A 23,101-nucleotide genomic window follows, 5' to 3' on the forward strand; every position below is an offset into this window, starting at 1 on the left:
GGCTGAAGGACTGTAGACATACCGGTGCATCCAGTACTGTAAATAGTGGAATGTAAAACTGTTTATAGCAAAAGCCAACTCTCCCCCTCAGCAATCAAGACCTTTGTCTTGTCTTCTTAAAAAAAGTTTTTCTAATAATAAACAAAATTGTTCTAAAAAAAACATAACAATTTTTCACAAACAAGCATACAGAAATACTATTTGAAGAGTCTGTCTGTGTTTTTGAGTCACACTGCATGCAAACCTGTGGTCCATGAATTTTTGTGTTTGTCTTAAAAATCTGTGTTTTCTTTTCTCAGCATTTATTGTAAAATAATTACATTTCATATGCTATTATTATGCTAGTTTATTTTGTCACTCAAACATTACAGCCTATTTTCTCCCATCTTGTTTTGCTTGTTGAGTCAAAAAACAGTAAACTCAAGCCTGCAAAACATGATCACTTATTTTACTATCAAGTCCACAACAAAAGCTTGATTTATATTATTATAAAAATAATTGTAATTGCTGCTCTTAAAGCTTGCAGGTCTTTTGCTATCAACCTCACCTTGTTTGTATTGTTCCATCACTGTGGTGGGATCAGCTAGACCAAACTGATACTATTGAAGATAGTGCTGACTGAGAGGAAGCAGTCGTTTTAAGAACATATGGAGAAACACACTTTTCTGACCTTAACAAGATGTTGCATTAGTTAAAACTTGGCTGGCTTTTAATATCGGAGGGACCTTGTGAATAGTGAACATTATTCTCTTAATCTTTTTGTTTTCTGTCTTTTCTCTCATTTTAGATGGCGTCAAGCATGCTCACATGCTCATACAGGCATGCAGGGCATCCACTTATGCCGCCCTGCTTGTACTCACAGTTCTAATGCCAATCGAATCACTACAAAGGGCATGCAACGTTAGCTACTTACTGTACACAAGAATACAAACTTTCATTAGCTTTGAATCATGATGCAACAAATCCAATCTATCTGCCCCCTCTCTTGACACACACACATAAACATACACACACACCTCTACTCAGTCAGTGTAGATATGCACTTACCAGGATTAAGCAAGGCAAATGGTGCCAAAACAATGACAGTATGAAGTAACTGATGCTGTTTAAATATTCAAAAGCCTCTATTGAACAGACAATGTGGCACACATATCACTGGCTGCTGGCTGCTTCCAGGCACATGCATTGCCCCCCCCCCCCCCCCCCCCCCCCCCCCCCCCCCCCCCCCCTAACAACACAGTGCTAGGACCTCCAGGCAAAAACAGGGACAGTTTTCTGACCCTCAGCCACACTGACAGAAGGGATCATTAAGTGTCCAACGGTCAAGTTAGCAATCTAAAATAGCTCTAAAGCACATTTCATTTCACCTGTGTCTACTCCTAAAACATTTCATAAAACACAGAGAGACACATGCACATACACACTTGCAATCACAAAACTGCAGACAGAGACACATAGGCACCTCTCCCCTCCCATACACACACACGCACACCCACACGCACACCCACAGTCACTTGTCGAGTGGCTAATATCTTTCCAAGGTCAAACCTGACAAGGAATTCCAATGAGATTAAGTGTCATCAGCCTTTTTCTGCTCATTGTTCTTGGAAATGGCATTAGAGCCACAGATGACCGAGGCCTGGGAGCAGCAAAACCTCTTTCCTTACCTGTGTGAGTCAAGTCGATATGTGAGATATTTGATACAGGGCCTCCAATTCTAACATCATCATGTACTAATTTTCTAACATACTATATCTATATGTAGGTTTAGGCCAATATATTAGTTTGCAAGTGTGAGGGTTTTATTAAATATTCACTTCTGACTGCGACAGAATTTTCTTTGATTTGCCTTTCATTGTTTTAAAATGTCTTATGATTCATTATTTATTACATACATTAGTCCCAGAGTTTCTCTCCCATATATTAAGAGGGTCATTCTGATGCGAAAGATATGACAATTTCAGTATTTTGGAATGAACTTATGAGTTTAAAGGTCCCGGAAAAACAGTATTTTTGCTAATAATTGGAGTCTAAATTTTAATGTACTGTCTATACAGTAAGTCTGCTTATTTCCACACTTACTGTTAAGTTTGCTTTAATCACATGGAAGCAGATCTCCACATATTTCCCTCCATATGAGGCAGTGTTTCAGTCTGGCAGATAATCGGAGGGTGTTTTGTTTGTAGACTCTTCTAGTGAAGCGCCAGCCTTGTCACTGTGTCAGCCAGCATTCGGTGCCCTGCCTTTCACACTGAATTTGACACATAGTCCTTTGGTGGCAGCAATGAGCATTTTGTCATCTCCTCTCGAGTGCCAACTCAATGTCCAATTAAACCCCAGCTACTAATTTAATTACAGTAGCAGAAGAAATGGGTTGATTCAATTCATTTCACTTAGACCTGATTGGACCAGTCAGATCAAATTTTACTCATCTCAGGTACAAGCTGCCACATTTTATCTCAGTGTGCCACATTTGAAGCAAGATAAGCAGGTTGTGATATAATAAATTCATGACTGAGTACACGGACGTCTGATGTAAAAAGAGTTCACGGATCACACAGACTCAAATGCTTCCTAATCTCTGACTCTGTGATAAATGTGAGAGTAAAACACTCCACTTTCAGTGCAGGATCACAGCCAGTTGCCACTTAGTAGAGTCCCAGCTACAATAGTCATTACTTATGCATGATGTCCACAATTATGTATCAAATTGTGTCTGCATGTGTGTGTTTTACATATCCAACTAATGGATGCGTAACACAGAGCAAAGCTACAAAACGTGTCACGATAGAAAAACCACTCTTATATCATGTAATTTAGACAACCAGCTGCTATAGTTTTGCTCAAATACATGACACACACTTAGAGCGGCTCCCTCCTGAATAGTTTTACTAACACTTTGCTGAAAAGAGCCAACACTAAGAAGCAACCCATGCCACCAAAATCTTTTTTAAAACAACTCAACTGACCTATTTTAAATAATTATTTCTTATATTAAGCAAAAAACCAAAGTTAGTATAAGAATACAGACTTATAGGAATATTATAATAGACTACCACAAGATACACAAGATTTACTCTTCCCAACACACTGAAATTACCCTTAACACACACACCCTAACAAGTGGCTCATGTCACCACATTCTCTAAAATGACAACTAATAATGAGCATATTAAAGCTTTAAAAAGAATACACTTTAATACAGGACAAAGTTCAACAAATGAATATGACAAATAATCATAACAATATCACAATGATATACTATTAGGTCAGAACAAAATATATGGGTTCATTTCAAACTCACTAACAAGTACTGCTGACACAATGTAAGTCTCTATAGGAATAGTGGATAACTATTAAGGTGATGCTTAAGATAAAAAATTCATAATAATGTCGCTAAAAACAACAAATTCTAACTATTAATCTCACCTGAAGAGTTAAATGAATTTTGCAGTGAAATTATAGAAAATATCAACATTACTACATACAATTATTGATAAGCACAGACACAGTATGTAGCTACACATTATAAAGTCACAAGAGATAAAATAATGCCAGTAAGTAATTCGGTGTATATATAACCCAGTAATGAGTTATAATCTTGAGTATGTATATTTTAGGAATATGCAGCGTCTTGTCCTCGCTGTTATTACGATCATCCAATAGCAAGAAAAAGTTACATCTCCTCTCTGATTGGTGCAGATCGAAGCCTCAGCAGTATGCCATAGGCTGCCATATGCTGCTACAGTAGCCTGTGGTGTGTGTAAATGCGTCTTGGCAACAGTTGCGGCGGCGCAAAGACGTCTGATTGGACACTGACGTAAGGGACGCAGTTTTTCAGACTGCGCAACTTTGGCGGTCAAATCACATGCTTTACAATCTAAACAATTTATAGGCTCATAATATACCATGTTCTCAGATCCTCCCTATTTAAATATATCTAATGGATACCTTTAACGCGGTCACACTCTTCCTATTTTACAATGACGTACAAAAAATCATAAATTCAAACTGTGAGCGCCATTTACCTCTTGGTGTCTCCCTCCCGGTCCGGCCTCCCTTCACGGTAACCGCAGTGAAAGACAGACGGCCGACTGCAGAGTGTGAGAGGAAGAGAGAGGAGTTCTTACAGAAGTCAGCCGATGCAGTTTGTGATGCAGAGAGGGCCAGTATAGAAGCCAAGTAGCCTTTTTCTTACCTTGCGACACAGATCCAGAGGGGGTGAAATGGGTAAAAATGGTTGTTTGGGTGATTACACGTTTCTCCTCTCCCACCCTCCCTCGATCCCTCCCCCCACCAGCAGCGCTCTCCCCTCTCTCGGTGAATAGGCAGAGTGGCCCCGTTGTTAAAGCCGCTATGGGGCTCCAGCAAAACAGCCCGTCCTTTAGGGTTTAAAGATACCTCTGAGGCGCATCCGGTACCAGCTGTGTCATAAAACAAACGTGTATTTTTACTTTTCCACTGCAGTCAATTAAATAGCTAGCTGGTGTTACATGGCATCTATCTTTTCCAAATGCTCAGTCAGTTTAATAGTTCCATGGGGGGGTATCTTTTTTTCTTTCAATCCACTGTCATATCAGTTACAGAAAATAATGGGTTTGGTAGGCAGAATTGCAGGTTATGTGCATCCTAATCTTTCTGTCAATCCAAAAATTCACACCAAATAAAGTTTTTTTTTCCCCTAAAGCACAAGCTGTTTGGAAATCACACTGGATCTTCCACCTTCCTTCTCTCTCTCTCTCTCTCTCTTCATCCCTCTCTCTCGCTCTGTGTGTGTGTCTATACCGGATTAAATGGCACCTCGTCTTAAATGGCACCTTGCCTCGTTTCCCCTTCTCCTTTCATCATCAGCAAAATAAAAGATTAGGCCTCCTGAGGAGATTGTAAAGGCTCGCCTTTACAGGCGCAGGGATCTTCATTCCTCCGCCTTTGTGATGATATTGATGATGATGATGGCCAAGTGGACAGTTTGATTTTTGTGTGGCGAGCTAGTTATAAAGAATCAATATTATATCAAGGGGGTAACTTTGGTGATAAAGGACTTCAGCCACTCTGGCTATTCATCATAAGTCTGTAGCAAGCAGATAGGTCAAAAGAAATTATATTGCTCTAAAGAGTGTGTCTCCTTATCTCTCAGTACCAGGGGAGTGGAGGACACGCCGATCGATACAGTAGCTGCCGTACACTCCTTGCAATTATCAATAGCTGATTTTGTCTTCCTGGGGCTGCATCTATTAATACTAGATAATAACAGCCTTTTGGACATAACTTCTAAGGGGATGATGGAAGGAGAAGGAGAGCAAGAGGAAGAAGAAGAAGAAGAAGAAGAAGAAAGTTTGTTCGCTTGACCTTGTTGTCGACAGATTTGTCTCTCATATGAGGTGGACACAGGGGGATAGACAAGTCAAACACGCACGAGGGAGAGGGAGAGGGAGGGGAAAGCTCTAACTGAGCCCCTCACCCCCCACCAACTGAAAAAAAAAGCTCAGGGTCCATCGTTACAGTAATTTATTTAGGAATTCACATATTTTACGCGAAGAAACAACTTAAAAAACACAATAACGATTGCGTAATACTTTCAGAATTATTTTTAATAACGTATAATATTAAAGCACACAATTGGGTAATTTAAGGAGACCTATCTAATGGAAATTTATGAATTTTGTAATATGAAAAAAAATCACTGAATAGAATAACTTCGTGTTGTTCATATTACATGCCATTCGGCCCCGCACATCTTGATCTTTTCAATTCTTTGCCCATCAGTGTGACCCCATGCATCCAGAGGTTTTAATGCAAATAGAAATGAGCGTGTGTTTATTCACCACTACAGTGACCTGGCATCAGTGCACAACGTCGTTTCTCGTCCTTTTAAACCAAAAATCCTAAGCATGTGTAAGAAAATAGAGGGAGAAATAACCTTACAAAGTATTTCATTTATATTATGTTTGCATGATGTTTTAAAAAGGCAATCACAAGGATCTGACTACTGTCAGCAAAGGACAAACTACATGTGGCGTAAAGTCTTCATAAACCAGAAACACTGTTAACATAAAGGCAGGAAGTTGTGATGGAAAGCCTACCGTGGAATCACCAAATCTCCACTCTCTTAAAAAAATAATACTCTGCGAGATTAATGACATTGTGTCCCTTACAGACGGCGGCTGGTAAGAGCTTTGAAATATTATATGATGGGAGGTCAAATCTGGGTGTTCACGCTGGAGTCTGAGGACGATCCATTGAACAGTAACGTGGTGGTACATCCTAGTGGTGGCTGAAAGCAATGGGCTGAACCTCTGCTTGGGGGTTAACTCTCACACACAGCGCAGTCCCCCACACACACGGAGCCATGCCCAACACCAAGAGACCGACAGCGCTATAGCTGCCAGAAGATAACTTCAAAGTTGGCTTAGATATGAGCCCGCAAGCCGACCGTCGGGAACACACTGGCTGATGCTTTAATTTGGAAAATAAGCGGTGTTTGAGTGTTTGGCCACCAAATATCCAGAAAATCCACTTTTGGAGAGCGCACCAAGGCGAAGGCGCAACCGGGAGCTAAAACACGGCAAGAGGGAACTTCATCGCGATCAGAAATATTCGTCTTTTTGCGGGACAAATGAGTTTTTGATCACATTGACATTGTTGTTGTGACGGAAAGGAGGACTCTCGTGGCACTGCTTTCTCGGAAGACGCGCGTCAGAAAAAAAACCCAGTCTGGTAACAATCTATTGATATTGCCGGGAACTTTACTCGCCCCGTCCACGTCAAACGGCAGCTACTTTACCGGAAAGATGTCCACCAAGAGAAAACTTTAGAGCCCTGAAATAATGTAAACATTAGGTTATAGTCCGGTGTTCAGCCTCTGCACACTCACACAAAAAGTTACCGAGAGAGAGAAAGTGCGAGAGCTGAGCCAAGCTCTCCAGATAGACTTTGTGAGAAGACGCTCTCTTAAGTTCTGAGGTAAAAGTGGGATGATAAAGGTGAGAGTGATGAAGATGAGAGATACTTCGAGAAGAAACGCGGCGGTGAATCCTCAGCACTTGTGAGCCAGTGCGCTTCGCTAAAGGAGGTGGGAAAAAAGAGCCTGACGTTCCCTGTTGAAGACCCCCCCCGTGAGCTGGGCATAACAAGAGATTTGGTGTGTTGTGTTGTTGGGGGAGGTTGGATAGTAAAGAGAAAAGAGACGGATAAAGTGTGAGAGTGGAGCGGCTAATTGCTTAGTCCGTCCCTCATTACCATATCCAATGCGCGTCCGCTGGACTCCAGCCAATCCTCCCCACCTTCACACGGTGCCATTAATCGCAAGGCATTATTCACTATCATAATTATTATACCGACATGCGCAATCCAACGTACAGCAACAGCAGCGCAGCAGCAACACCGGCTAATTTCAGATTTTTTTTCCTCCCCTCTCTGCTACCAGACTATTTGTGAACTTTTTGTGTGTTGATTCATTCGCTCTTCGCTGATGTATCTGCAAATCGCAGAGACATCTCGGAGCGCAAAAGCAGAAGCATCGCCAGCACTGACGCCAGCAGCATGTCCCGACGCAAGCAAGCCAAGCCACAGCACCTCAAGTCGGACGAGGATCCCGCACTAGCCGGGGTGGTTTCCGAACACGGTGAGTGGATTTGATCCGCTGAGGTCCCTTATCCAGGTCTTCTTTCAGACAACTTCCCCTTCACAGCTCTGCTCTACACTATAGTTGTTTCTGCACTTCACTCTGTTTAGGAGCTTTTTAACTATTTTTATTAAGTTTTACCCATCGTCGGATTTATTGGATTATTGTTGGGCTTTCGATATGAATCATTTCGTAAATAGCTATAGGATATATCATTTGTAATAAATCCATTAAGATGCAGTTCTTAAGTCAAACGTCTCTCCACAATAGACATGGAAGTGGCTACGATTTTTGTTAAAGAAGTTGTGTGTTTGTTTTCATAAACATCAGTTTGACCTGCAGGCTGCATCACGTTTTCGGCTGTTGGCTGGCAGACGACTTTTAAGGTGAATGTGACTATGGCTTCTGTTCAGTTACAACAGTTTACACACACACGGCGTTTATATTGTGTGCTGGAGGCCTTTTCGAAAGATCTGTTTCAAAATAGAGTTCATTTAAAAATGTAGGCCTACTGTATGTCAAATAAACTTTTCTTAAATGCGTCTTTGAAATCTTATACAGTTGACTTTGTAAGTGCATGCGCGTGCGTACACACACAATTTGAGAAGTTGAACAATATTTGACATTCTTTCCTAGGGCTTTACATTTCTTAATTATTTATAAGGAAATCGTGGAACCTGTGTATATTTTTGTTATGGATATTTTTAAACCACTTAATTTGCTATTTTTATTTTGCATAAGTGTCTTTTGTCCCTCTGCGCCTGTCTGGCTCACCGAGGAGCAAAATGCGGATTCTGTTGCAGGTCGAAGCCTTGTTTTGTTATGGAAATTTTTTTGTTTACCCCCTCACATAAATTTAGCACACTTGATTTGTTCCCTTTTGCTCACGGTGTCGACAAGATCGGTTGACAGAGCTATTCCTTGCCATGTGTGAAAAAGGGGTTCATTCATGTTTTTATTCTGTTATACGATAATTGTAGAGCTAAAGTCACATCTTAAACAAGGCATAATGCTGTGAGAATTATGGGAACACCACAACTGTGGGAGAATCATTCTTCTCAATTTACAGGGCAAAATCAAGTTGCACATGCTTGTTTTTAAATTCCAAAATCTTTTAATTTGTAGCATTTTTAATTGCTGTATTTTATAAAGAAAAGTTCCAATTAATGTAGAAGAAAATCATATTGTATCTATGAGGGATGGGATAAATTTTTGTAGCCATTTTCAATAAGTTGAACAATCACCCTTTACCAATAACAATGCAGTTTTTAACCATCAACCCTTTTTCTTGGCAGCCTATTTACCTTAAAAGATGCATTTTTAGAGGGTATCCATAAAGCTGGGTGATCAAATCACAGCTATTATTTATACCTCACTCTCTAGGCTAATGTTGGCCAACACACACACACACACACACACACACGCACAGAGAGAGAGAGTCACACACACATTTTGCAGGGCTTCTTTACAATTACAATGGAAATGCGTGATGTAATCTCTGGGGAGCAGCTCTCTTTGCATGGGGAAATGTTGGTGTGAGGGGGGCATCGCTCTGATGACCCTTTGCTCTTTTTTTCCGGTTTATTCTGTGGATTTTTGTAATTTCAGGGCAATTTACATTTTAGCACAAACATTGTTTCTGTTTTAATGTTTATATGACCCTCCCCAGATTTTAATCAGAGATACGTCCAGCAGGTTGCTCTCCTGTAGGATCATGGAATGAAATGTGAACTTACTTTTTCCATTGTAAAATGTGGATGATTTACATGCAGGTAGAATTGCATTTTAAAAATTGTCCTTTTGTCAATTTGGGAAACAGAAAGCGGTCTAAATGACGTATCCACCATGAGAGGAAATAAGTTTAGAATTAGAAAAAAAATTATCTTCTCTATTTTAACACACACCTTCCTACATGGATGTTTAGCTTTAAAATAAAAATACACACACACACACACACAGCTATGGGTAACCTATAGTATCTACGCCATTGTGCTTACGACTGGAAGTGGCCGTGGAATGTTCTTGCCTGTTCTCGTTGGAGCACTATACTGGCTCGCTTGTTTTCAGGACAGACGTTGCAGTGAAACAATCCCAAGCCCTTGGCAGAGCACAATGAGCCCTTACACACTTAAATAAACCTAATAATGCCATGTCTCATCCAAAGCTACCTTACAGGCAAGCTACAAATGTCAGACTGTCAGTGTATCATTGCAGCATGATCAGATTCTCCGCTGCCTCTTGCCGTGGTGCAGCTCGTGACGACATTATTGATCGCTGGCCTTGACAAATCATTGCATATAATGTCGAAGGAATTCAAAAGTTCCAGTTGTCAGTCGCTGTGTGATTTAGAGTTAAAATCCATATACGTTGGGCTAGTGGTAAAGAGAAAGTCAAGCATTCGAGTGGCGTTCAAATTGTGCTCAAGGACACACACTCTGTAGTGCCTTTAATGACAACAGCCATCAAACAAGAAAATAACCACGAGGTTAGGGTGGCTGGGTATAAACTTCATCTTGTGTTCATTTTTTCCCACATCTTCAATTTGATCTGAGCTTTTTTGTGTGGATTTCTCTTAGTCTGCTGTCCACTGCAGCACATAGAGGACCTTTTTTAATGTAATGCATCCCTGAAAAGATGAAAAATAAAATCAAGTGCCAACTAGTCCTTGTCTAGCATATCATCTACCCCTCAGGCCTTGTGGACACTTGCCCACCGGCGACATGGGGGGGTTGTGTGTTTGTGTGTTCGGATCGGGGGGGGGCTGCTAAGGAGTGCCTTTATAAAGCTTGCTGACTTAACCTTTGTCTAGCCCCGGCCAGCCAGGTCCTGCCGCTAGATGTCAAGCCCCTTGTACAATTAGAACATGTGTGCCGTTGACCTTGGCAGCACAGCTTACTCGTGTCCTAGAAAGTGTGAACAGAGACAGGCTATTCATCTCGCCACCACTTCCTCTGCATCCAGTGTCTTTGAAGGTGTGCATGTGGAAATGTGTGGGAGGCGGTGGCGTACGTATTGCATGTGAACAGACTTGTGCAGACTTCTGTTTAGAGGTAAATTTCCCCAGCTATGGACGGAGAGGTGCAGGATCAATTTCAACCAGAAAGACTAAATGTTCCCAGTGTCATTGGTTGCAAAAAGGATATATTCCACATCTTAGGAGACATCTCAGAAAAGACATGTTGGCCATGCTTTTACTGAACAGGTGGACAACTACAAATACGATTTCATTTTTTAATCTTTATTCACATAAAAATTCACATTTATTCAAAGTCAAAATCAGTATTGAGTTCTCAAACACAGTCAGCATTTTTAAGTAGAACATTTTCCTTTCACCATGTTTGAGGCAGGAATGTACGCAAATTTTGAGGTGCAAAAAAATATAACATTGTGAGGAAATCCCTGCTGACAGTGACAACACGGTTCCTGCAGTGGAGCTTTGTTTGGCTTTTGTTTTAATCCCCTCTCACCATTGGGTGCAGGCCTCGGGACCACCCACATAGTTGTGCCAAAGATGTCTTCAAGAAAGCACTCAAATATGGCTGTGTCTTAATTACTACTCAGCACTGAAAACACACACGAGCAAGTAAGATCCTGATTGAGAGGAAGGACTTGACAGGAGAGAGTAGGACTATTTAACATCAGACTAAACAGCAGATTTTGTGGGATTTAAGAGAAAGCTGACAAGACTTCAACTGAAAAGGTACATTTTTAGTGGTTTTTCTTTACATGATTTTGTATTTGTTTGTTTAGGTGATTGTAGTATTGATTTGTTCATAAAGTAGAGTCATGGACAAACATTTTGACAGCTGAGATGTTTTAGTTTGTTAATGCTGGTGCTTTGCTTTTTATGAGTACAAAGTGAAATAGTTTACTTATTTGAAAATTTAAATCAAGCCACCTAATTTCTCAAGCAAAGATCTTCATGTAAATAGACATAATCTATTCAATCTGTCGAGGACGAGTGTCTATTAGATCCTAAAGCCTCCACCTCATCTCAAGCTCTTTTGTAAATCCACACCCAGAGACAGAGAGGCATCTTGACGGGTGACAGAGTCATCTGGACAGTGTGCCGTCACTGAATACTGTATTGCAAATGCTTACACAAACAAATCGTTAATGTTTTGGCTGCTCCACATCTGCAGGCAATGACAAAGGCCTCTCTGTTAGTGCAGATATGACTGTACCACTCTGCAGTAGGGCTGACCAGGCCGATGACACACACACACACACACAGCTGTGCTGAGGACTCTGGAGCCTCTGCAGGTCTGAGGATGAATGGGATCATTGGAAGAGATGCTTTACATGTTTATGACCACAGAGACATTACTGTCCAGAAACTGTGCAACAGGAGAAATATATCATTTTTTGAAGGATCTATTGCTTAGATAGTTAAAATTAGTTGAATTAATGCAATATATTTAACAATGTGACAAACAGATTCAGTATTTTTTTTTAAATGGGAACTAACACTTAGGTAACGTGCATAATCAAAGTAAAATCTGATTTTTCTTTGTCTGTGCTTAAGGATAAATTACCAAATTACATTGCAGCAACATACACACAACACATCAGTCAAAATAGCTATCAGTCAAATCAACTTAAATATAGAATCATTTTAAAATCCATTACTTTAATAATTAATTTCATAGAGGATAGAGTGGTAGATGTGGGATCAAAGAATACAATGGATTCAAATTAATTGGCACAAGAACATTGTCCAACAGTGTTGAGCCCAGCAGGCCTATTTTTCAATCATGGTGATGCATCTTGTTTCAAAGTTCTTCAGCTATCCTCAGATGTTTGAGAAAAATGCATTTTCAAGGGGCAGAAGGAGGGTCGGTTCTAGTAAGGATTCAAGCACTTTTTGGAGATCAGTGTTCTTACTCTCTGTAATAATGTAAACAGAATTTATCACAATTTGACAAAGAGGGTTTAAACTGAAACTGTAGGTTTAAATGTAGGATGCGAAGCACTTGACCCCTTCTCAAATGAGATACAAATGACTTTACCTTAACATAGAATAAATTACCAGTGTCATTATCTGTGTTTGTATTCATTAACTGAATCTGGAAATTGTTAAGAATGGAAGAATTGCTCAATGTTCGGCTCTGTGGCTTTCACAGAATCAGTGGAAAGCATGAATACCTCATCTGATATAATATGTCAGATTAGCGGTTTCAGTTAGCATGTCAAAGATTGCTGAGCAAGATAGCGGACACACAGATTCAATGTCTACAATCCCGCTATTGACTGCGTTCAGTTTAATATTTGCATCTGAGTAAATGAAGACTCTTAAAGGAATGAAACACGGTCGTTTTTTTTCATCCTTTCCTTTCTCATGCTATAGGAAAATCAATAGCCCCCTACATACACACGCACACACACACACACACACACACACACACACATTTTCAATGTCTTGCAAACATATAACAATCACAAAATGTCGCCTTCACACAGCTGCACAACATGATGGCACCCCACTGTTTCAGGGTGATTGTGAATGCAAATCGCATTACTTTGAGATCATGCAAGGCATAAAAATAATCAAGTGGCACACCAGTGTGGCCTGTTTCGTAAAATACTGAGTAATTGTAGCAATGTTCAGACGGTCAGAAACACAGCGGAATCCCACATCTGAATTATTTAAGGGTTCCTTAAATCCTTTTTAAAGTGCCAGTGTGCACATTTTTGAATGGTTCCGTGTTTTGAGCTACTAAGGCCATAGAATTGAATTATGAAAAAATCTTCGCAATATTCCATTGATCATGCTTGCAATGAATGTTTGCAACAAAACCGAAAAGCAGGAGATTTTTATAGAAAACATTTACATTTTTATTTAAAGGAGGAAAAATCACTTTACAATTCTCTATTTTTAGGTCAGAAACATATAGCTCTTCACAGGGTAAATTTTACCAGCTAGGCCTGTGAAAGCACACTTATACGCACTCTATTTAGGTATTCTCGAGTGACAGCAAAAGCATGTGTATGTATACACATGTGACATTTTTAGTTGTTTATCTCTACATAAATGCATGTAATTTGTGTGTATTCTTTGTCTGTCTGCATATGTGTGTGAAAAAAACGTGTCAGTGTGTGTGAGGTCAGATGCATACAAAGGCACCCACTTGTAATTGTATGAATGAATAAAAGAGATTGACAGTAATACCATTCTAATAACTAATCAGCTCAACACAATGCCGACTCATTTGTGTTGACCTTTCAACCCTCAATTATGGAAATGAGTTCTGCTGTCCGCTGCTGGGCTAAAAAGATTTTTAGCCTGCTGTCACGTGTAACTGACGTTTCCAGTCACTTGCTCCTTTTCACTTGAAGATTTGTGTTTAGAATTTGAACCTTTTAGTGATGGTATGTAATAGAAATTAACAAAATCACCATTTATGTTTTAATGGAATTTCTATACTGAGATTGCTGACTTGTGACTGGGAAATTAAAGAGGGAGGTGACATTGATATTACAAAGTAGACATATTACAAAACCAAAAATGAAAATGTGCAGATTTTTACATTTTATTTTCCTTTAGTTGTTCAATCAGTTTCTTTTCTAATTTAACATGACAACATACGTGATCAAGTAAACTAATATCTTGTTTTGTCAGCCCTGCCCTCAGTGAGAAATGACAACGCGGAGCCTGTCCAAAGCTTTTCTGTTGATAATTAATTAAGTTACAGACACCAGACCTTGGTAGTTCATGCCCCCATTGGCCAGAAATTATAGGAGGAGTGATGAATTTTTTTTACTAATGAGTCACTGTAATTGGCACAAATGCTTCATGTCTGCTTCACCATGGCTCACTCCATTTACACTTTGAAATGAACATAAGCACTGTATGACTCTCATGGTTACTCACTTACAAAGCATTGTAAGACCTTTAATGTTGAGTAAACATGTGCAGTATAGTTTTTAGGGGTAATGTCGCTGTCGACATTTTTATATCTTCTTTATATTCATAGCTCAGGCTTGTTCAGTCTACTGGGCAAGTTGCACTCCATGATTAGTGGAAGCAATTTACATAAATGTAATCACTTACTTAATTCAGCAATGTTTTTTGGTGTGTGTTTAGATATACAGTCACATACATACTACATAAATAATTATAAACCCATTTTATTAGCTCTTTTAGTAGCTATGAGCCCCTTTTAAAATAATTAATAACTCACCTAAGAACTATCGACAGCTTTTTTAGTGTCCATCTTTTCATGTAATAAATCACTTTTATTTACAATAATGCCAAAATACAATAATACTATTAAAAGTTATTATAGTGTAAAGTGTATATAATCTTGTTTAATTTGTAGATAAATAGTTATATTACCAGATATATGCTTTTTCTTTGAGTGTAAACTGAACAGGAGACGGATGCTATGGCGCTGATTGAGTACACTTCCCACTCGTAATGAAAGGAAAATATGTATACGACCACGGATAACACATACACACACATAGAGTATAACTACGCTTGAACACAAAAAATAAACATAGAAGGGAAGCCATTTTTACATGGTTTTGATCAGGTGTGAATTAGGTCCATGGTCAGAGCTTGTGCTGGCTTGTTTGACTCTTGATGGTTGCATGTGGAAGAGGAAGTGGCTTCCTACAACTGTGATTAAACATGTGTAACTAATCAGAGACTTTGCTGCCATGGCACTAGCATGTAATTTGTTGAGTCTTATTTCAGAGAGCATGGGAGAGGGAGAGAGAGAACGTAGCACTGGGAATTTCTTACATGAAAGAGAATGTTTTGTGTTTCAAAACATTAAAAAAACATTTCAAATTGGGTACAATTAAAAATTATAGATTTGGTTGTACACATTTTTAATTATCCAGTTTAACAGTGAATAATGCAGGAAAGGTATATAGGCAACAGATTCAACAAATCTCTGCACTTTGCAGCACAATTTTCCTACATAACAAAAGAGTATTCCAGGGTAGATCCCTTGGTTAGATTCAAGGCTAAAGTATTACCTTTGCAATGCTAAATGAAAAGGCCCAGGCATTTGAAATTCTGGTGGAAATGACTGGGCCTGATCGCAGAGGGGAATCCTAATGGGGCCATCAAAGTCTTGATTTGTACCCAACAGATGAGGCAGCTGTGAATTGTATGAAATATTGGAAATCAATAGGTTCTATGGAATTTCATTAAGCGGCAGTATCCACAATTGATAGGCCCTCATAATTTGATGGATTGCACAAAGAAAATTATTAGCTGGCTCTATGGAGAAGGTGTGAATGCACAGACCTAGGTCTTGAGAATTGGTGAACTAGGGCAATTTGTTGAGAGTAAAAAAAATAAAAAGAATATTGATTTTGGTTATGTTAAAAGAGAGAAAAAAACAAAGGTTAAATCTGTGCAGCACTGCACTGCAAAATATGTGTGGATTCTTTATTGATTATTTATTCATTAATTCTTCTTTTTTCTTGCTCCCCCTCCCTCCTTCCCTACCCCTGCACTCCCTTGTTCCCCTCCCCTCCCTTTAGCCCGTGGTGAAGTGCTGGATGATGCAGACAGCGGGAATGAGAGCCGCAGCGGTAGTGAGGAAACGCATGTATGTGAGAAGTGTTGCGCTGAGTTCTTCAAGTGGTCAGACTTCTGTGAACATTTAAAGAACTGCACCAAAAACCCCCTAGTGCTCATAGTGAATGAAAATGAGGAGACACCTAACCCCTCCCAAGAGTACCCTACAGAGCCCTCCCCTGTACCCAGCTGCTCGAGCGAGCAGGCTGACAGCGAGGACCCCAGGGAGGGAAACCACAGTCCTGCTGGTGAGGGGGATGACATCCCAGAGACAGCAACCTTAAATGGGGTCAATGTCCTAGAAAAGGAGGACGAGCAGATGGAGCTAGAGTTTTCTCCTGAAAAAAATATGGATTCTGAAGAGACAGACATGACATCCCCTGAGCCAGACAGCTCCCTACCTCAGCTCAATGATGTCGTCCCATCCACTGTTACAAGCTACACCATGCCAAGCACCAATGTTACCTTGGAAACCCTACATGGTACCCGGGTTGCAGTTGCCCAGTTTTCACAGAGCGTAAGGGCAGCAGCAGGCACTGGGGTTTCCACCATGGCTATTCCTATGATCCTGGACCAGCTGATGGCCCTCCAGCAGCAGCAGATACACCAGCTGCAGCTGATAGAACAAATACGCAGTCAGGTGGCTCTGATGAACAGACAGTCTGCCTCACAGCCTGCTCTCAACCACCATCACAGCAATGTTGCTGGAAACCAGGGGCCTGTATCCTCCTGTGTCCCCCCTGTCGCAACTCAGCTTCAGCTACACAATTTCATCACGCCCCCTGTTCATCAGCTGCCTGTCAGGTTGCCAGCCACTCTCAATGGTCAAGGTCCTTCACCCCTGACCTCCGCAATAGAGGGGCCTCTCTCTCTAACACCACAAAGTGGCAGTCAACAGTCTAACTCTTCAATCCCCAACACATCCTCAAATAACTCTGTTTTCCCCCAGCCCAGTGGTACTGGATTGTCATCTCTACTTCCCTCCTGCTCATCCTCAGTCACAAACAACAACATTAGCACTAGTAGTAGTGTAACAGGAGGAGGTGGCATCAGCAGCAGCTCAGCTCTTCCCAGGAACTCCACAACCCCTCCGTCACTCAGCCACGGCAGCCTCCTGAGCTCTGCCTCCAGTCTACCATTGATACCTCACAGCTCTTCCAGCAGCGTTATCTTCCCCAACCCACTGGCAAGCATAGCAGCCACAGCCAATGCGCTCGATCCCCTTTCTGCTCTGATGAAGCACCGCAAGGGGAAGCCCCCAAATGTGTCTGTCTTTGACACTAAGCCCAGCTCTGAGGACCCCTTCTTCAAGCATAAGTGTCGGTTCTGTGCCAAGGTGTTTGGCAGTGACAGTGCCCTACAGATCCACCTGCGTTCCCACACTGGAGAGAGGCCCTACAAATGCAACATATGTGGCAATCGTTTTTCCACCAAGGGAAATCTGAAAGTCCACTTCCAGAGGCACAAAGAGAAATACCCACATATTCAGATGAACCCTTACCCTGTGCCAGAATACCTGGACAACGTGCCCACAAGCTCAGGCATCCCGTATGGAATGTCTTTGCCCCCTGAAAAACCTGTAACCACATGGCTAGACAGCAAACCTGTCCTCCCCACGGTCCCCACCTCAGTCGGGCTCCAGCTGCCTCCTACGCTGCCAAGTATGATGGGAGGTTTTGGCGAGTCTCCAAACCTCACTCCGCTCAACAGGTCCCCTCAGAGGCCATCTCCACCATCGAGCGAGTGTGCATCTTTGTCACCTAATATTGTCATTGACTCTGGCATGACCACTACTTCACCCTCCCCCAAACCCTGCCTAGGGAGTGATGCACCTCCTCTCTTGAAACCTGAAGGTGTTCTCTTGCCCCCAAGCTGCTCTACTAGGCCCGGAGAAAACACCACCACCACAACTACAGTAACTCAAGTGGTCCTTTCAACTACCCTCACCTCCACCACATCGTCCAACAGTGGCCAGGTCACTGAACACATTACTTGCCCCAACTCTGTTTCTAACCCTGTCTCCCATCCTGTCCTTCCCATGCTCTCAGAGCAATTTAAGGCCAAGTTTCCTTTCGGAGGCCTCCTAGACTCTATGCAAACCTCAGAGACATCAAAGTTGCAGCAGCTTGTCGAGAACATTGACAAGAAGATGACTGATCCAAACCAGTGTGTTATCTGTCATCGTGTTCTGAGCTGCCAGAGTGCTCTCAAGATGCACTACCGTATTCACACTGGCGAGAGGCCTTTCAAATGCAAGATATGTGGGAGGGCATTCACCACTAAGGGAAATCTGAAAACACACTTTGGTGTCCATAGATCCAAACCCCCACTTCGGGTTCAGCACTCCTGCCCTATATGTCAGAAGAAGTTCACCAATGCCGTTGTGCTGCAGCAGCACATCCGTATGCATATGGGAGGGCAGATCCCCAACACCCCTGTCCCTGAAAGCCTGCAGGAGATGGACACTGACCTCTCCTTTGATGAAAAGAGCTTAGATGCGATGAGTAATTATGACGATGACCTTCTGGATGAAATGGAGCAGGCTATGGAAGATGAAGCTGACTTCAAAGAGGGAGAAGTGGACCCATCTAAACCGTATTCACCTGGTAGCTCCCCACCAACTTCCATCATGTCCAGCATTGCTGCAATGGAGAACCAGATGAAGATGATTGACTCCACTGCCAACATGACCCGTTCATTTGGTCAAAAGCTTATGCAGAACGGCAGCAGCTTTGGAGGAGAGACTGATTGCTTTGCCACTGATTCTCTGTCTGCAGTGGGGGATGTTGAAGGTCAAAGCTTGGGGAGCCCTGCTTTATCTGAGTCCTCTGACTCTATGCAGCATTTGTCCCCAGCTCACAGCCATTCTGAGAGCCAGCGATCCAAGTCCCCAGCTACACTCAACAATAATAATAACAGCAGTGCCATGACAGCAGAGGAGGGCCAGGAGAATAATACAGCTGGCTTTGCAACAGTGAAGTCGGAAAAATCAGAGACCCCATCTCCGCTTTCTGCAACTGAAGGCACTGGGGCCCTTGACCTGACTGCCACTCAACCTGGCAGGCACTTTATCAAGGAGGAGAGCCACTTCAACATGCTGTTTCTAAATAGAGATCGAGGTGTGTATGTGCAAATTCTACTAAAACTGCATGCATTACTTAAAGTAAATAAAATACATATACAAAGTGAAAGTGCACTTCGTAATAAAAAGTAATGTACTTGTAATGAAAATATCTACTCAATACACTGGAAAATATGGTATAATTGATAGCCAGAGAAGCAGCAGTTTAGTTTAGTGGAAAAATATTTATCATACATTTTATGAATTAATAAATGAAAAAGTAAAGTCTTATCAGCCTAATTAATGCAGTGGGACCTCAGCAGAGAAGTGTAGCAAAAGTTTTAATGTTTCAGCATTCTTATATTAATTTTACCTTTTCTTTTTTCAGGACTGAGCACTCCTAATTTGGCCAGCACTGCATCAAACATGATCAAAATGGAAATGAATGGACATGGCAAGTCAGTGTCTCTGAGTGACAACTCTCACCATCCTATGGGCATCCAGGTTCCTGCTGCAGCACCACAGACTAACATGAGCCCCAGCATCAACCCCATGTTGGCTCCCCCGCCTCCAAGACGCACTCCTAAGCAGCACAACTGCCACTCGTGTGGGAAGAACTTTTCTTCAGCCAGTGCACTGCAAATCCACGAGCGCACACATACTGGGGAAAAACCTTTCGCCTGCTCTATTTGTGGAAGGGCTTTCACCACAAAGGGGAATCTGAAGGTATGAGCGAGTTTAATACAGCATTAGTTAAGCAGATAAAGCAAACATTTTAGTTTTATATCACCTGCATATATTTGAAGCTAGTCAATTTCATATATATACACATATATTCACAACTAAAGGGCCACAAAATTTAAGAAATATAGTTTCTAGTAAGATGTCCTTTTGCATGATTTAAACATCTCAGCAGATGCTGAAATGTAGCTGCTGCCTTAATGGTTTTGTGATTATTGTCCATTTTAAATCAGCTGTTTCCAAATGTGCTCTAATATAACATTTTTATGTATCACAAAAATGTATGTTTCTTTGTTTCTACATTTTTCCTCTTCCATTCCCATCCATAAAATGTTTGTTTGTGTGTAGTATTTGCCTTGGATGTAGGGTTTTTGACTTACGATGACACACTCATGATGTTTCTTTTTATTTTCATGCTAATTTTAGGTTCACATGGGAACACACATGTGGAACAACGCTCCAGCCCGAAGAGGTCGGCGACTGTCTGTGGAAAATCCAATGGCCCTGCTGGGCGGGGATGCCATGAAGTTCAGCGAGATGTTCCAGAAAGATCTTGCGGCTCGGGCCATGAATGTCGACCCGGGCTTCTGGAACCAGTACGCAGCCGCCATCACCAACGGGCTGGCCATGAAGAACAATGAGATCTCTGTGATCCAAAACGGAGGCATCACACAGCTACCCGTCAGTCTTGGCGGTGCAGGAATCACTTCATTGGGACCCATGCCGGGAGGAATGGACCGTGTTCACACCGGCAGCAGCCCTCCCATGACGGGTATGGAGAAGGCTGGTCTGGATGTCGGGGCCAGCCGGCCCTTCTCCAGATTTATGGAGGAGAACAAGGAGATTGGGATCAATTAAAAGGACTTTTCTGTATTATTCCAAGGTAGGCGTTTGGCAAAGACTAAGAGTCTAACAACAAGGAAAGGAACTGCTGATCCAGTCTGAACTTAAGCGTACTATATTATGTACAGATTAAATATTTTTTGGTTGGTTTTGGAAATATAGTATTTAGTATTGATTAGAGGTCTTTGCCTTTCACCCATTCCCTCCTCACTTGATATTTCGCCTATACGAAGAATACTTTGTCTCTTGTTTGAGAATATGTCGTCTTGCAAGATTTGCATGGTACTTATTGGTTTTTATCAGTATGTTTGACTGCTTTTATGAATTCCTTTGAAAACCAGGATCCTGCCTAATTTATGAGGGGCAAGCATCCTAACTGGACAGGACTAAAACAGAAAAGAACAAAGATTTGTTTAAAGACAGTCTGGCCTTTGTCTGGCAAACTTGTTTATGATTGCTCTTTTAAATATAAAAGGGCCACGGATAGACTGAAGAAGAGACTGAATAGTGTTTCTGTGCTCGCCTGATTTTTTTTCTCATGAACTAGAAAACTTGAAAAAAATAATGTTTGAAATATTTTAATCTTTACATTTAGTCTCCCAACATTGTCTTATAATATTGTCCTGTGTCTTTAGTATTTATGATATTGACAAAAAAGCGGGTATACAAAAATATATTTAATGGCCCAAGCATTTTATTGATCCATTTTTTTTCTAAATTGCAGGCTTCACTGATGAATATCTCTTTCAATAATGACAATATGTCAATTAGTTGAACAACAGAGAAATTGGTAGGTTTTATTTGGATATCTGTTGAGACTATGTGTATCTCGTTACACAGTAAAGAGGCAAGAGATATCCGAAGCTGCTATGACCACAACCCTGCTTTTAACCTTTGTAAAAAGAAAAAAGAAGTGATCCTTTTGAAGAAATATCTATGTATAGAAATACAGACAAATCTAAAACAGGTATGCATATTTTGTATCACATAAAAATAGACATCATGAGTTGAGAGTATTTGTCATGTTTGTGAATGCACTTTTTAAAAACACGACGTTTTGTCTGTGAGTTACCGTTAACCTTTTGACTGAGCTATCTATCACATGCTGTTTTCATTGTTTTCAGCGTACCACTCCTACAATTTGCAGAGTCGGTTCTCTGTTGTTGCATCTGTGCTACTTGTCAGAGTGCAAACTCATCACTCAATCAAAACCTTCTTAAATAAAAAAAAGAGAACAGATGTGTGTTTGAATGGTTTCCTTATCTTCATCATGTCTTCCCTGCCTCTGTCACCCTTTTATTTCCATAAATTAAAATACCAGACACATATGATCAACTCAATGACAAGGTCTCTTTATTACCATAACTATTATTATCCTTTTTCCCCATTTATTCATATTATTCAGTGTTTTGGAGCTGAAAACATTAAAGCAGAAGAAAAGGTCTGGGCAACATATCTTGTTTTGTAGTGTGTGCCACCCAAGTACCTAACTGATTTGGTACGGGATTAGAGAGAATTTTCATTTCAATTATTTTAAAACCATTAACATTTTAATTTATGCAACCAACATTTTTTGTATTTGACATTTCACTATTAATACAACATATTAATGCATACAAAATTAGTGGTTATATTTTTTTCAGAAAACAAATATGCATTGTCTTTTTGGACACAGTTCAAACATATTTTGTGGTGGCTTTGGAAAAAAAATCACCTTAAAAAGACCAATCACATATAGTTAAATGTTCTGCCTTCGTTAAATTATTAAATTTTTGTTGTTACTTTGCATTGACTTTTTTTTAGATATGGTGAAAAATTATGATTAATAACTCGTATGTACTTATTATTATTTGTGTGTGTGCGTGTGTATGTGTGTGTGTGTGCATTTGTGTGTTATGTATAGATCAGTCCATGCATTAGTAAATGTAATTAAATAGATCAGAACCATAACAATAATTTCATTAGTCAGACAAAAAAGTACTGCAATATTTCTTAATAATTTGTTATGAATGAAAAAATTCTGTATTATGAAAAATAAGCATTTTTCTCAAATATGCCGATAATGTTATTCCAGATAAAATTCAAGGTTCCTTAATGGATTTTGTTTATTAAATCTAAAACAATCACGAAAACTAACTTCCTTATATTTTGTATATTTGGTGTGTGGAGAATCATAATCTCGATCATGATTTCCACATCATAAAACTACAAATAATGAATGACTACGTGGGAAAAATGAATGTAACTGAGTTGTGATATAAAATTCATGATGAAACATGACACAACCATAATAACC

At 40.6% G+C, this 23,101-nt stretch overlaps 1 protein-coding gene across 1 annotated transcript; it reads left to right on the forward strand.

Moving 5' to 3' along the window:
• The first annotated feature begins 7,185 nt into the window (after window positions 1-7,185).
• On the forward strand, window positions 7,186-22,008 carry sall3a (spalt-like transcription factor 3a). Its single transcript, XM_046043735.1, has 4 exons — window positions 7,186-7,624; window positions 16,124-19,279; window positions 19,610-19,947; window positions 20,389-22,008. Exons 1-4 carry the CDS (start codon window positions 7,543-7,545, stop codon window positions 20,818-20,820), a joined length of 4,008 nt encoding a protein of 1,335 aa, XP_045899691.1. The 5' UTR covers window positions 7,186-7,542; the 3' UTR covers window positions 20,821-22,008.
• The last annotated feature ends 1,093 nt before the right edge of the window (window positions 22,009-23,101 follow it).

Source organism: Micropterus dolomieu, linkage group LG03, assembly GCF_021292245.1.
Source record: "Micropterus dolomieu isolate WLL.071019.BEF.003 ecotype Adirondacks linkage group LG03, ASM2129224v1, whole genome shotgun sequence".
NCBI classification, from domain to species: Eukaryota; Metazoa; Chordata; class Actinopteri; order Centrarchiformes; family Centrarchidae; genus Micropterus; species Micropterus dolomieu.

What these genes read in the sequence shown, in the direction of transcription:
- sall3a (XM_046043735.1), top strand. Translation starts at nt 7,543, where the DNA reads ATGTCCCGACGCAAGCAAGCCAAGCCACAGCACCTCAAGTCGGACGAG. An exon ending in GTTTCTAAATAGAGATCGAG is followed by an intron (nt 19,280 to 19,609) that starts GTGTGTATGTGC and finishes TTCTTTTTTCAG; the next exon opens with GACTGAGCACTCCTAATTTG. An exon ending in CCACAAAGGGGAATCTGAAG is followed by an intron (nt 19,948 to 20,388) that starts GTATGAGCGAGT and finishes TGCTAATTTTAG; the next exon opens with GTTCACATGGGAACACACAT.